Source organism: Plectropomus leopardus, chromosome 1, assembly GCF_026936395.1.
Source record: "Plectropomus leopardus strain MGB_pleo_1.0 chromosome 1, ASM2693639v1, whole genome shotgun sequence".
In the NCBI taxonomy this organism is placed as follows: domain Eukaryota; kingdom Metazoa; phylum Chordata; class Actinopteri; order Perciformes; family Serranidae; genus Plectropomus; species Plectropomus leopardus.
In genome coordinates, this window is record NC_142176.1 from 20594373 (window position 1) to 20611035 (window position 16663).

A 16663-nucleotide genomic window follows, 5' to 3' on the forward strand; every position below is an offset into this window, starting at 1 on the left:
GGTTTGACTTTTTTGGATGTTTAAGCGATAACTTGGTCTAATTACAACCCAAAGTCTGTATCCGCTGGGACATTTTTCTTCATTCAAAGGGGTCAGCTAAAAAAAAGCTGAAAAAAACACACATAGTCTGGTGTTTTAGCCTGCTTTGCTGCACTTCACCGTTTAAACATGTCCAAATATGGTCACATAGAGATTAGGTCTAACATTTAAACGCACCTTGCAACTTCTTTTTTTCCACAACAACATTTAGGAGTTTGTTTTCGGAGCCATGTTTTCGGCAACTTTGTACCGGTTTCCTAGCGCTAGCTTAAACTTCAACTGTTAGCTCGTCAAAAACGTGTTTTAGTTACCTCCGAGTTTCTCCTCACATCCATGGCTGCTGACATTTTGAGGTTATAATCCCCTTTGCGACGCTCAAATCCCGTTCGTGTACGCGTTGAAAAACTTTGGCTGGTTTTTGCCGGATACCTGCCCCTCTCAATAAACTCCGATTCAAGTCTTTCCAACCAAAACCGACAAAAAAAGCCCTCCTGCCTTCCCTCTCACAGCCCGCTGCGGAGTGGAGGCAGGACTTGTTGCCATGGAGACGAGTTGTTTGCCCCCCACCTTCCTGAGGATTTGGCCCCCTGCCCTCCTCACTCAGGCATTCAGACTCTCTCCTTGTTTATTGTCACGGTGGGGCCGAGGAGCGTGGATGAATATTCACGAGTTGAAGGCTGCTGCTGATGATGATGATGGGATGTTGCCAACTTTGCAACACATTGTCATGCTGAAATCCTCCACACTGGCCCATAGGAATACATTTCAGCCCAGTACAAAGATGTCTTTCATTTGTCAGACAAGCAGCCCAGAGACCAGTGCTGCAACAAGTACTCAGATTTCCTGCTAAAGGAGCCTATATAAGTAGGCCTAGTAAACTTTAAGTATCAAAAGTTAAAGGTCTGATATTATGCTCATTTTTAGTTTCATATTTTTATTTGGGGTTTCTCCTGAAACATGTTTACATGCTTTAATGTTTAAAAAACAAATTATTTTTCTCATACTGTCTTCCTGTATTCACCATCTGTCTGAAACACTCAATTTTAGCACCTTTCTCTTTAAGCTTCCCTCCTGAAAAAGCCCACTCTGCTCTGATTGGTCAAAGTTTCTGGGTCTTACACATCTGGGCTGCGTTCAGCACCAACAAAATGGCAAAAAACGTTAAAACTTGCAGGAAAGTCTTCTCAGTGGCAACTTGCATTATTGCAGAAAAAAAATCCCCGTTGCCAATAAAGCATATCCCTCATAGGCCACCACCGTAAAAGACACAAATGTAAAACTGTTGTAAGGAAAAAAAATCCTGTTTTTTTGACCATTTGATGGTGTACTCTAGGACCCCGTGACATCACATTTGGGTGTGGTTACAGGTGCATAAATCTGGCAGGAGACTGAGCGTGGTGTAAAGTTACTCTTTAAGTACAGTCATTTAGTAAATGTGCAGTTACATTCCAGTGTTGCATATCTTTCAACATTTTCTAAAACATATCTCAAGTATTTGGGTGTGCTTTGTCTAAACTTGAGGTGACCACAAAAATGAAAATATTCACCCAAAATGTAAAATCCCCCGCAGGTTTGAGTGAACTCCAACCAAATTAAACCACTTAACTCTCTCCGTGCTGCGGTTCTCAAGCATTCACTGCATTCACATTCACAACAAAGAGCATCTTTGTAACGGCGGCTCATGTAAACCATCTCAGACATGTTCATTTGGACATATTTCCACAAATACCTAAAAAAAAAACAAAAAAAACCCAAAGTTTATATCAGACTACAACACCATGAGTTCCACATGAATTCCAAACTAGTAAAGTATGCTTCTCAGTGGTAAAGCAGTCCGTACCAATTAAAATGCATTCATCTGTTCACTATAAACTAAAAGTAAGTGAGTAAAGTTTATTTATATACTTCTCTTTAGGTTGTACAGGACAGCTTTACAGTAAAAGCAAGAAATATATTTCTTCAGGGTCCAGTGTGTAAGATTTAAAGGGTATATTAGCAGAAATGGAATATGATATAATAAGTATGTTTGGTTTAGTGTATAATCAGGTGAAAATAAGACTCATTGTATTTTTGTTGTCTAGTGCCAGGTTTATACTACACAACATGTTTGTCTATTCAAGCAGTCACTATGTCAGATTAGGAAATTACAGAACCATAAAATCGTCCAATGACTTGACCTGCTGACACGACAGACTACATGTTTTTCCACGAAGAATCATCACAAGTCATCTTTCACAATGTGTATGATTAGGAGTCAACCAACATTGGTTTTCAGGGCCAATACCGATTTTTAGTGATTAATGAGACCGATAACATGTATTTGGAACTGATATGCATTTTCAATAAAAATGAAAATCTTTCTGTCAGTACTTACAGTTTGGAATATAACAAACTCCAACACAAAGCTTTGATTAAATCCTTTGAGCAAATGTTTAATCAAAATTGAAACTGTTGACATCATATACAGCAAGATCCCAGCAATGTTTTTTATAAAGTCAAGTTAAAATTTCAATATAAAATAAATACATAAAAATAGTTCCCTGAGGTTTTACAAAGTAAAGGTTCTTCACGTGCTGTTATTTCTTCACAATTTATAATTAATAAATCTCATAGGCGATCATTAAAATAAAACGCAAATACAGATAATAGGCAAAATGCCAAATATCGGCCCCAATAACCGGTCAGCTGGATGTAATCTATTATTCTCACCACTAGATGCCACTGAATCCAACACACTTAAAGGAACTCCATTTGTTTCCAAGCGAATCCTTCAATTTCTGCTGAATTATACACAACACCACAGATGAAACCAAACAAACCTTATGTGCACCATGGAGATTAACATGACAGGGATCATTTGCCTTCAATAGATCATCTTTTTTTAAAAAGGGATTTACCAATCAAATATAACATGAGTTACACAAAATTTCTAAATTTTAATGCCTTTTTAAATCTGATTTACCACCCACTCTACTCAAACCACAGCTCTGGTGTTTTGTTTGCTGATCAATCTGAAATTGATGGAAGTTGTGAGTTAATTCTTGTCCCAGAAAAAGCACCAAAAGTTTTTTGGGTTTTTTTTCCAACTGTTTTATAATCAATTTTACTGTGAAAGTCTTCTTTTCGCAGAATATTGCTCAACCTATCAAACAAGAAAGTCAGTTTATCGCTACAATGCTGCTTGCAACATCTTTACACCAAATGTGGACGCACTACATCCATAAAAGCCTCTGCTTCCAGCCTCTTGGGGTCTTTGTCTTATCATCCCACAGACTTGGGAACAGAGGAAGTCACAAAACCCAGACATCCGTCATCACAGTTCGTCACAACGAGTCTCCAGGAAGACTACAAGCCCTGCCGCTGTGCAGCTTTTCTCTGAGACCCACTCTAAACCTTTTCAAGGTCTCGTAAAAGACTGTCCTTCCTGACAACACTGCAGATCCCTCAGCGTCTGAGCACAAAAGACAGAGGCAGTGACTCCTTTTTGTGGGATGTTTTACCAGAACGTAACCTAAGTTTATCCTCTCATGGACTTCATTGTTTCCACTGATCGCAGTACCATCTGTACTTCTCATTTAATCATTTAAAGCCACATCCTCTTCTTGCATGACATGCGAGCATCAAACGAAATTCAAAACATAACATAACATGCATCTGCTCACATACATACATCCGTGACAGGACGCTCTTTTGTGTTATGCCAGGCTCCAAAACTTAATATACAGAAAGTTTTTTTGCAGAACCACAGAGCTCTGATGCTGTAAATCTTAAATCTGTCTTCCCGCTCTCATGATTATACACCTGCTAAAGAGTCATGCGGGAATCAGTGTTTATTTTCTCAAACAAAATCCCCAAATCTTGTGTGTGTTTGTTAAAGATCCACTGTGATTCCCAAATCCTAAAGCATTCAAGCGAGATTACTCCACAGCTCGATGGGGATTTTCCCACCTACACCTCAGATTCTTTCTTTCAGCTTCTGGACGTTCGCAGGGTTCCTGGGGTCAGGTGAAGTATGGAAATATTGAGCCCATTTGAGAATACATTTGGTGCAATAAACACCATATCGGGTGTCAGACTGAAACAGGCCCGAGGCAGCTCTTAAACTCCAGGATTAAGTTGAGGCTGACATGTCGAGTCAACACTCCTAACGGCGCTGACAGAGAAGACAGGACTTGTAGAGTTAAGACATCCTCTTCTCTTTAAAACTCAAGAAAATCACCTGCAAATGTCTTCTGCACAGTAGCTAAAAATAATACTGCTGCTACTTTTTGTAAAATTTGATGCGAAACATGTTACATGTTAGCCTCTCTGTGGTTGTTCTGGGAGAATAACAAGGAATGTAAGCTGTTTGATTATTCACATTTTCAAGAGTTTAAAGCCTCAGGCACATTTCAGACCAGTTTGTTTTTTCATACAGACACAATTTGACAGTCTATAACCAAAGAAGAGAATATAAAATAATCAAGGGAGTAGGTTTTGCTTCATCCATACTGGTATCATGTTTTTGTCATTATATATATTGGAATGCATCTTATTTGTAACTTACTACTGGAACCATTATGTTGCTTTGCACAATACTGTGAGCTAGTTTTTATATTTTGCACCTTTCCATCTTCTAGTTTTAAATTTAGTTATGTTCTTGCAATATATTGTATTGTATATCTATACATTTTCTGCTATGTTATTTTAATCCTTGTAAATTTGCAAGTTTTGTCTGCACTCCTCTAATTTTGTATTGCAACCACTACACAGCAATTTCCCTCAGAGTAAATTACGTTACAGGGGACAAGGGGCTCCTCAACCAGAATTTTTTTTGCATCAAACACTTCATTTTCTGCAAACGGGTGAGTTTTTATGCACCACATTGTGCCTTTTTTGCCTAAATTTATGATTTAAATGCCTATAAAAATAAAGAATAATGTCAAAATAAAAATCCCCTGCCACTTTCATGTTTCTACTGGGGAAGACAAATGCACAGGCTCTAAATACTGAGGGGATCGTGTCCTCCCAAAAAATCTACCCCTATGCAAATAATAATGGAACAATTTTTACTACTTTCTGTTCGCAATTCAAAATGACACGAATAACATCTTAATTAGTTTTAATCAACAACAATTTGCATCTAATTAGGTCCATTTTTGAGTAATGACAGAATAACTTCAGCTGTTATTATGTCTGAAAACCTGGAGTTTCATTGCTCCGCTGCCCCCCTCAATAGTTAGAATATGTGCAAAATAAAACCATGAAAAACAAGATTCAGTAGTCTTTTAAGGTAGTTTTACTGCAAGTTTTGCAATAAACATGCCTTTTTTGGAAGGTTTTTGGAGGAAATTATGTAGAGCATCTTTACATTGGCAGTGTGCAAGTGTACAAATCAATAGGCCTACATAAAACTTCACCCGAATGCCCCCCTTTTCATGTTTAACCCTCTAATTTTGAAACAAAACCTACGCCCTTGGCTCATTCAATGACAAATAACACCGTGTTACTGTGTCTAAATGCTTTGAATATCTGTAGCTGCAGTTTCACTACATGCTGTGCTACTGAGGAGCAAAGTTTAGCACAAGGACAGTCCTTTATCTTGTGGCATTTCAGCTTTTCGCCACACAACAGCTACATCACTCTGACTTATGACTCAGAAACCTTGAAGGCAGATGAAGCGCAGTTGAGTAATGTTTCATACACCGACAGTTTGTGCACGAGAGAGCGCGCGTGTGTGTGTTTAGGGAGGGTTTGGCTAATAATCCCAGAGTGACCTACTAAAGTGAAACTTGTAAGGACATGAAGGAAAAGGTAAACACAGGTGAATGCATCGACAATGTCTGAAGAGTGCAGGAGACATTAGTTATTTAGATGGCTCAAATTCAAAGGCTGAGGCGCCCCCTGTAGGTCAACCGAAGTAAATGCAGCACTAACGCTGACAAAAACTACTTTTCACCCGAAACGTCAAACAGACAGTTTTACAACAACATCGATCAAAGTCAGCGTCTATGAATAACTTTTTGTCAGTCATTTAAATCATGCAAACAATACAGCAGATCATTACATACAAAGAAGTTTTCTTCTCTCATTAACACAACTCTCTCAAAGATGCTCCACACACTGTAATTTAGTTAAAAAGGTTCAATTTTTCCTACATATACAACATTTAATGTGGTGAAACAAACAGCTTACCTGTCTGTGTGCTGCTGTGTGTTTGCTCAGTGATCCATTCTTTAACAGAGAGTCTGTGTCGCTTTCTGTCTCTGCAGCCTCAAAACTGATTTTTTTTTTCCTGCGGAAAATAGTCTCCTCCGTATAACTGCATGCAGGAGGAGAAAGAGGAAAACTGGACTGCACAGGAAATGATGACGCAGCTGTATGGAAATCACATTGCTAAATTAAAAAAAAAGACGATACCGGAGGTTATCAAACTTCTGCAAACAAATTAGTGTAGTTCTAGTTTAGTTCAACACATTTTTAGGAACTTCTTGTTTCCAGGGGGTTTCCAGACGTTCATAGATGAATTAAAGTAGCATGTCAGTAGCTATCTAAGGTACTTTTACTCTAAATTAAACAAAACATTAACCTCTAAAGTTTTGTAGTAAATTATCCGGTCTTTTTTTCCCACTGAGTGTCAAAGTGTTATAGATCAGAGTGAGGAATTCGGGGGGAGGCAGGAGACACGCCCCTTCAATGTTTCAGAACATGTCAATAAAAACACTAAGGTAGCAGAGGACTTTTATTTTGACAGAATTAAGAGGGCCATTGGCGTTTTCACGTTAGCCTCTGTAGTTAGCAGCCCTCAACAACAAGAGCATCAGAAACACGTTTTTTTTAAACACCTGTTTCATTCAGGGTCTTTACCAGTTTAAATCACCTGTCTATTTGTTTTGGAGAGGAGGAGACCTCTGCAGGTAACGAGGCTCCCTGTTAAAACCTCCTGAGTAATTATCACAGGACAAATTATAACAGGGAGAAGTTTCAGCTGTTTGCAATCTGCAGTTCTCACCCCTTGATGCCACTAAATCCCCCTAAATCTTACGAACTGCTCCTTTAAATATTTTAGCTGGTGCAAAGTCTAACTTCATTTTAAACAACAAAACTATTCTGTGTTTGAATGATCACAAACATTAAGCTAACCTGAGATATGGTAGCATTCCTGCATTGAAATACTGGTTGAATTAAGATGTTTGCATAAAAACAATAAGAGTCTATAAAATATGTTTAGTTATAAATTAAATGACTTAACAATTCGTCAATTAATCAATCAGCATATTGACAGAAAATTAATTGGTAACTTTTTGATAAATATTTAAGCTGTTTTCTAATATATTTGAATAATTTTGAGGTTTTTGAGTGTACCTAACTCATATGTTTAATACAGGACTTTTACTTGTAACATAGCATTTTCACAGCTTGGTATTAGTACTTTTTACTGAAGTAAAGGATCTGCACATTACCTTCACCACAGAATTTAGGACCACACACGCACAGCTTCACTGTGTGCTTTACACAGTAAAATCAGTGAGTAAGTCATGTCATTCACTTCAATGTGCATCTGCAAAGTATTCCTCATAGTGGTGGTGACAAATATTCACCTAACATTGTCAAATGTCAGATTTACTTACAGCTGTAAAAACTGATAAACACTTTGTTCTTGCAAGTGATAGAAAAGTCTACTTAGGCCTGCAGCAAACACAAGGATCACAAATATTACATAAATTTATTTCAAAGTTAAAGGTTTAACATATACAGTAGTTAAGAACACTTTCATAGGACTGTACACAGCCCAGCTATACACAAAATAAACTTCTCTGCACTCTGAATAATATCTCTCTGTCACACTAATGCTGCCCGTAAGACAACAGGGACATTTGTAATGACACCGATGTTAGACGAAGCACAGAGGAGCCAAAATAACAGACTAGTCATTAGATTTGTTTAGGCAGTTGAAGAGGGCACTGATTTAAAGAGGGTCTTCAACAGACGAGGATCAATAGCACAGCTACGATAACTATGACATCACCATCAAAAGATTGCATCGATTTTCTGCAACGAGGTTCAGTGAGACTACTTCGAAATATCAAATTTAATGTAAATGATGATTTCACACCGGTTATCGGACATTAGACATCATGGTAGGAATGATGATTCAAAACACATTTATAAAAGATTCATTATAAAACATGCATTTTCAAAGAAGGCTGACAGATTCATATTTTACACTAGTTCCTTTCTCCTGTGGTGAGAGCAGTAGTTCCAAGGTGTTTTTGTGAGGAAAAAAGTCAGCAGCTACACGTTTACAGATCATTAGTGCAACCAGTTAACCAACATCTGGAGGTTTTACTCTGAAAGACTGTTGAACTTTGGACTGACGGGACTCCACCTGACACTGTGACCAGAAAGAGTTACACAGTGTTATAAAATATTCTTCACTGACTCTGTCGAATCAGATTCCGCCGTTAAATATTAATATTTGTCGATTCCTTTTGTTTTTCCATATAAAGTTTTACAGCTTGAACAGGGCTCAGCAGGACATTCAGTGTGACAGCCGCGACGGATCGCTAATTTTTTGTCAACAGTAGATATCAAACAAGACTGTATCATATTGAGCTGCTGTGAACTGTATATCAACCACTTCAACCAAAGAAGATCATATTATCTCTGAGCCTTGCAGTGCAGAGTCTCGCTTCCTCTGTGCCGCTGCATCATGTCCACTGCAGCCTCTACCAAAGAGTAGCGTGAAAGTCAAGAGCACTCACTCTGTAGCAAAGTCCAGGTACCAAAACATCCCCAGAAGTACACTGCACAGCACACTGACTAGCAAAAAAAACAACAAAAAAAAAGAAAATGATTGCTTGACATGAAGCTATCTCAGTCGACTGAGGGGCCTCCAACTGATGATTTGAATCTCAGACTGTGAGGGGGGCAGCCCTAAAATATTCACTTCAAATATTTATTTTCAACTCATACTTGTTATTTTCCACTGTCAAATTCTTCACTGCAAATTCTATGTTGGCTTGGCACTTCTGCAAACTAGACAGCACGGAGAGAGTGAATTCTGTATTTGGAAAAATGCTGTTTAAGACTTTTCACTGAAGACTGTGCAAAAATGAATTCACAGTAATCTGGTGTGCTGCCTGCAGACTGCAGAGTTCCCAGCTTTGATTAAACATTTGACGGGGGACTTCTGCTCTACAGATCCAGATTTCTTCACCATGTTCACCTGGGAAGTGTCACACTCAATGAGAGACAAACCACAAATGAGAGAAAGGAAGTGATACAAATTAAGGGGATCTGTCACAGTGTTTTTTTTTCCCTGCTCCACCATGAACTCTTGCTCGCTGGGCAGTTTAACTGAGAACAACATGGCGGTCAAACACAGATTTTCTCTGTTCCTGGACCTGTCTCTTCCAGCGCTGCTGGGCATGCTCCACTTTGTTCAGCATGTTGGGTCGAGAGTGAGAACGGGACAGGACGTTGTGAGCGTTGGCAAAAGGCTGCTGGTCCTGGAAACACAGAGTTGGAGGAAACGTGATCAGTCCAAACGGTATGATGCAGGTCAGGCCTATTCAGTGGCAGCCCGCGAGCCACATCCAGCACAGAGGTAACTGTGAGTGGTCCAGCATACATGACATACCAATGTAACAATATAAAAATACAAAAAAATATGAACTACACGAAGTGTGTAGCTAATGAGGGAGGCCTCTTGCTTCGTTTTAATTTCTGTGTAGTTTCACCTGCGCAGAACACATCAGGCAGGATGTAAAGACCTGTACAGTGACAACACTAAACAAATCTTTTTTTCTAATGTTTTCTCATTTGACGCTGTTAGAACAATTCCTGTGGTTTTTACCATTTTCTTCCCCCTTTAATGTTTTTTCGGGGGAGTTCTGAGGGTTCAAGGACAGAGGCATGTCGTATGTTGTAAAGTCCTCTGAGGATAATTGTGATTTGAGACACTGGACTTTAAAGATCAAATTGACATTGAATTGAAAATGTTATTTGTACAGCCGTCTGGCTGTTGCATGCTTTGTGACTGGGCTACAATGCACTTGAGTAATCTGTAAAGCACTTTGGCTCACTTTTGGGTATGAAATGTGCTATATAAATAAATTAGCCTTGCTTAGTAGCTTTTCAAAACATCTGGACTACATTCAGATAGTAAATTAGAATTATTGCCACACGGTTATGCTTCTGCGCACCGGTCACTTTGCACATACGGTTTACATCCATGTCTGTAAAACATGAATGCTTCCCACAAATCCCTCTTTTAAGAACAAATTAGACATACTTTTTTTTTTTATTATAAATTCCCTATTCTGCGTCTCCATTCTTTTTTTGCACTTTTTATACTTTTAATTTAATTTGCCAAAGATTTCTTTTAGTTAGTTACATTTTATTTTACTTAAAGCACTGGGTTTTCTTTATTTTATGTCTCTGTGAAGGGTTTTGTAACTTGTTTTGAGTGCTATAAAAATAAGTTGGTTATTTTTTTTAAATGAAAACATAATAAAAGTAAAAGCAAGAAAAATGTCGATGATCTCAGCCACAGCTGAAAAACTGTGTCGAGGAAAATAAACCAACATTATCAGCTGGGCAGCCTCGCTGTATCAAAGACTGACTAAACATTACCAGCCCACCACTTCCTCTATAATTTATGTAGCAGCAGTTCTACACTTATTCTGGTTTCGCTTTCAAATCTCTCCGTGTTGTTTTGATCCCGCTGACAGTTTGGGGACAAGTTACAGTGCTGCTACAAATAGTCTCAACATTGGGTCAATTAGATAATTGTAATGTCAATTCAAGCTTTCTCTAACAGTGGCAATTTCCCTTTTCTGTAGCTGAGCCAAAAATACCGTAAAAGCAAAGTAAATTACACATCTCACATTATTTCCCATCAAACAGCAAACTATAAAGTTAGCAGTAACAGCATAATCCCAGATCATTGCCATTTCGTTGTGTTAACCTAATTTCTTAATTTTAATTTCATTTTTAATGCTTTTATGCATTTTTAAGTTTCTGTATGAACATAGGAAAAGAATAGGAAAATAAATAAAAAGAAAGCACAGGTACAGTTCATAAAGCATATCACAGGGCTCAAGCAAAAAAATAAGAAAAATAGTTAAAAAGCCTTGACATAACAACCCCAATTTTATCTTCCTTCTCCTTCTTAAGTCTAGAGTGACAGTCATTTTCACCTGTCATTATGGACATTCGACAGTCATTTTTGACATTTTCAATTAAATGATACATGCACACACACACACACACACACACACACACACACACACACACACACACAGGTGTTCACATTCTTAATAAATAAATTACCATACTTTCCATTTTAACAAAATTTGAACATACTATAAACATACACTGATCAAAATGTTTCAAGCTGGCTGTGTGAAACATTTTGGTTCTTACTACTGTTTAGTCAGATTTTTGCAGGGAAAGCTTTTTTTTTGGAGAAACCTCTCATGTAACACTTCCTCTTGCTTGAACTCTGCCAGTGAAAACACAGCAGAGTGCTCTGCAAGTCAGCTGCAGCTCCCCCTCTCCCCTCAGGCAAAGGCAGTTTGTTTTGTCATATCTAAAATATCTTAATAACTAAAATCACCGTGTCACACTGGAGGGGACCAAATTGATTTAATGCTCTTTGAATGCACTTTCAGCATTTGTATGGTGCTTAGCAAGGAGTGAAAATGACAACAATATCAGCAGCTAGATGACTGTTAGAGATTTAGGATATGAAACTGTTCTTTAATGCAGCGCAATTTTAAGATTAGATTACGCTAAATCCCCTGTACTTCAAAGTGGTCAGTAATTTGTTTTCTCTTCTGCTCTCTTCGATACGGCAGTGGGAACTGGCACATCGTACATCCATTGTAATTCGATGTTTTCTGAGAAACAGTTTGGTGCTTTTATGCTGCAGCTGCAATAAAGTTCATCATCACAGATGCTACAGTGGGACAACAGAGTGAGCAGTATTTGATGTTCCAACAAATTTAAGAAACTACCTACTTAGAAGTTCAATTTTAAGAAGCTAAGTTAACTTCTGATTCAGTTTAATCAAGACTTTTGATACATGACACAAAAGTTGCTACTTACCCTGTCTTTGGTCTTTGTCACGCCCTCGTAAATAACCAGTTTCTCCAGAAAGAAATCTGGCTTCATTAACACAGCCTCTTTTAATTTGACACTGATGAAGAAACCTGTTCTCTCATTTTAACCCTTTGAAACCTGGACTGACATCAGTTTTCTTGTGCTGTGTTCAGATGCCTTTTACAAGCTATTTAACTGTTTGAAACCAGAGCAGATTGGTTTGACTTCATTCAACAACATGGCTAAAAAAGGCAATGAGCACATTGGTCAGACATGTGCCGAAAATTTGCACAAAATTAGTAAAAAATGACCAAAAAACCCCTAAAAATTAGTTTTAAAAAAGAGGGGAGGATTATTAGAAAACTATCTTAGAAATACGGTGAAAGTCCAGCAATTTCTGCAGTTTCTTGTTTGTTTGTTTTTTGAGTTTTTTTGCTTATTATTTTCAAGTAATTAACTTGTTTTTAACTTTTTTTTTTTTTTTACTAATTTTTGGGCCATGTCTTGCCCCCCACCCCCATGTTTTTAAAAAAAATCAAACCAATGTGCTCAGGTTTCAAAAGGTTAAAACCTGGTCTCTCATGTGAAAAGAAAAGGGTTGAAGCTGCCGGCATCGTGCACTACTGTGACAGTTTCTCTGTTGCAGCTCTTTGCCTGGGATTGTGGACACTAATGGATCTTATAAAGAGTGAGGAGGCACTTCAAAAACTATAAACCACTCCCTGTGTGGGGAGCAGGTTTTTCCACACAGTGCTGCCTGCAGGATCTGCTCAGGTTGGACCGTCTGCTGTAGCACTCTGCTTAAATAAACTCTACTCAGATTTGATATTTAGATGTTTCCTTCACCTAAAGGTTTAAATTTTAGAAATTATGTTTTGTATTTTAGGTGTAATTTGGATGTCTGAGACTCATAAGAATGAATCCCACATGACATTTTGGGCAAAGGGAGACAACTGACACATAAATGAAATTCTCACTACTTGAAAGACTTTAGAGTGACTCGTTTTATGAGCAGATGGGTGGAGCAGTATCATAATTACCATCATACAAAAACTCAATGTGATTTCTAACTGTGAGTGAAGAGGAACACATACCCCAACATCGTCATCACTCTGGATGAGCTGCGAGTGTCCAAACAGACGCCTCTTCAGTATGGGCTCCAGCAGAGTCAGGTAGACCATGTAGAGAAGCAGCAGGCCCAAAATGGAGAGGTACAATATGATGGTGACCTAAATAGACAAAGTGATTACAGATTAGTTTGTTTTCCTTCAACACACATAGGACCCAAACATAGAAAACATAGTAAATTAAGTGTCACTGAGCGCTGAAACAATTAGTCAACTAATCACAGAGTCGACACACAATTCAACAGCTTTTTTAATAATCTATTATTGATTTGAAGCAGTGATTCTAAAGCTTTTTACACCGCGTACCACCTCACAAAACAGTGGTTCTCCACTGTTGGGTCCTGGTCCTAAAGTGGGTCGCAGGTCCATTCTGAATGGACCGCAAGTGACTCGTGTCAGGGATGTAAAAAACACACTTTAGTTTGATGTATAGTGGATTTCTGCTACAGAGCTTTTATTTTGAAGCGTAGTTTCTGTTTATTCTTGTGATATGTTATATTTAATTTTAGAGGTTGACCAATATGGTCTTTCAGGGCCAATACCGATTATTAGCAGTTAATGAGACCGATAACTGATGTTTGGAACTGATATATATTTACAATAAAAATGCTAATCTTTCTGTCAAAATTTAAAATTTTAATTTGGAATACCACAAATTCCAACATAAAACTTTGTTTAAATGGCTTTAGCAAATGTTTATCAGAACTGAAAATTTCAACATCATATACAGGAAGTTCCTAGCAACATTTTTTATAAAGTAATAAATGAACAAATGAAAATAGCTCCCTGAGGTTTACAGAGTAGAAGTTCCTCCCATGCTGACCAATAGATTATTAAATAACTAATATAATTATTAGGTGCAGCCTGATAGTGTAATAAGTGACAAAAATTAAAAATAATTGGTACCTTAATGGTCTCTGAGCTCCTCTCTTCATATTTACACTCGCAGCGTAAACAGTAGGCCTCCACATCTTTTCCATCAACCGGCATGGGCTCAACTACATGGAGACAGTTACTGAAAGACAAGGAAATAACATTAACAAAGCAGTACAGTAGTTAGAAGGAAATGGGACAGCTGATGTATTTCAGAGAAGTGCAGTGACACATCACTTCACATACCAGTCTTTGAGAGAGACATTTTGATTATAAATGTGTCCCTTGACGTCTCTGTACGGAGGACAGATGCATTTACAACGGATGTCTACAGAATTCTGTAACAGATAGATAACATGTATTCAATTTTTTGATGTTATTTTCCTCTTCTCGCATACCTGCACATTTCACTGGTAACACAAATGCAGAACATTTACATAACACATAATTCATGCATGCATGATTGTTTAAGTCTGGCTCAGTTAAGTTAATATACACGTTTTTCCCACAGATAAAAACAAGTCTACACAAATTCAAATGTAAGACTTTTTTAAATCACTTTTGAGGCCTGATACTTAATATTTATAAAACTGATTATGACCTGATAAGGACCTGCAGACATCCTGGATATACTCAACCTTTGTTTTGATATGTCACCATGTTGTACCACAGTATAGTCTTGATGTTGTGTGTAGCTTTAGCTGCACAGTGCATACAGTGGCCTGTCTTACTAATATCACTGTAAATGTGACACTTCACATTATTATAATACACAACTATTGATCATAACATTGATTAACCGAGTGATTGACGAGCAGCTGAAGGTGGTGATAGCTGTTAGCTTCCCTGCATTAGTGCGTGATATACTCAGCTCTGTGAATTAGCGACACAGAGCTAAAACTAACGCGGTCTTATACAACAGACCTGCAATAACTCCTGCCTATAATGTTCAGTTAATATTGGAAATGTAGCTACATGTAGCTCTAACAACACCTGCGACGTATATGAATGCTAACAAAAACGTCATAAACACAAAATACAATGGATTAATGTATCTACTCTTACGCTTAGCTAGCTTTCAAGCCTCGACAGACAAATGATCGTTTGAAGAGAAGAGATTTAATCAGCCATCATCACCATTTTCTCTCAGGCGCTAAGCTAACCGAGCTAGCATTAGCCTTACCTTCGCTGTCGCTTGGTCTAAAATCACAAAACAAGCCAAACAGAAAACCTGTAGGAGAAACACAGACTTCATCTTTAGAGTCTGTCACAGATTCCCAGGTGACTGTCGTTAAACTGTTTCCAGAAACAACGCCAACAGTGTAAACAACACCCTAACAAGTGACGACTTTAGCCATCAAGCTAACTTAGGGATAAACACCTTCAGCTTCCAAGCAGCTGACTTGTAGTTTCCGGTTTTCAGGAAATGGCGCTCGGTTATGAAAATAAGGACTTCTCGGCGGGCGGTGATTTGAAACGTATTTGCTCCCGGGGTTGTCTTGACATAATCTTTTCGTTTTGTAATAATTTTACTTGTGTCAGAAAGTCTTTACTGAACAATTAAATCGGTCACGTTTGATAATCCGGAGATAACTACTAAAAACCCATACAAGCTACACTACACTCCGCCTCTGCTGGTGACCAAGTGAATTTAAAACAAACGCACCTGTCGCGTCGACATTATTGCAGTCACATCACCAGACTTTGGGTTAAATGCATAGACTGTGTGCGGATAAATGCTGCACAAATAACAAGCTTTCTAGATAATACACAGCGTTATATATGTTAAAGCTGAATATTGATTATTTAACTTTCAAGATATTACACGGTGTTAGAAATGTTAAAGCTGAATACTGATTATTTAACTGTATTTAAAAGAGAGTATTTCTCACTTTTGTTTCCATTGTATATACACCAGAATGTTTTGGATTAATGCTGCCAACTTTCTAAAAAAAAAAAAAAAATTAAAAATAAAACTAATAGTTAAAATAAATATGTTTGAGATAATGCTAGTCAAGTTAAGATTGAAAACAGAAAATAAAAATATATATCATACAACTTTTTTTGTTGTTGAAAAATATTATATATTAGATATTCATGAGAAAAAATGGTTGGAAACTGAACCAATGTTACTGCACTTCATGAATAAATTTAAACAATATTGCAGCATCTTATCTAGTTTAAAGAATGAAAAAGATATTTACATTTACATAATTAAACAATTAGGCCTATAATATGATGCATATAACACAAACTCTGGCATTATACAATGTTTTTGTTTTTTTATTTGTTAGTTTTGTCACTGTCTTATTACATTACCTTTTTTGTCTAAAAAAGCTTGATACAACATGCTACACCAAACCAATGCAGGGCCACATAAAATAAATGTATTAAAATAGTTTCTGAATATCTGAATATCTTCACTAAACATATCAACTAAATAGACAGAGTGGAGTATTATGTTTCTGTCTAAATATTTTGTTGCTAATGAGTATATTTAAAGGGAAATGCAAACTGTACATATTCTTCCTCTTACC

General features: G+C 37.5%; 2 protein-coding genes across 3 annotated transcripts in view; both read right to left on the minus strand.

The window, feature by feature from the left end:
* dennd2b (DENN domain containing 2B) overlaps positions 1-6367 on the minus strand; it is a 61750-nt gene extending 55383 nt beyond the window's left edge. The window contains exon 1 of one of the 2 annotated variants that reach the window (XM_088077365.1): positions 6214-6367. The gene's annotated coding sequence lies outside the window, so the exon portion shown is untranslated. Of the gene's footprint in view, positions 1-350; positions 561-6213 lie in introns of those variants that run through there. The other variant, XM_042485349.2, reaches the window with a different exon arrangement.
* Positions 6368-7725: 1358 nt separating this feature from the next.
* Positions 7726-15537, minus strand: tmem9b (TMEM9 domain family, member B). The gene is made up of 5 exons (XM_042486998.2): positions 15310-15537; positions 14373-14464; positions 14160-14268; positions 13221-13355; positions 7726-9530 (listed from the first exon to the last, which is right to left on the minus strand). The coding sequence occupies exons 1-5, from the start codon at positions 15379-15381 to the stop codon at positions 9375-9377; spliced, it is 564 nt and encodes a 187-aa protein (XP_042342932.1). The 5' UTR covers positions 15382-15537; the 3' UTR covers positions 7726-9374.
* Between the last annotated feature and the right edge of the window lie 1126 nt (positions 15538-16663).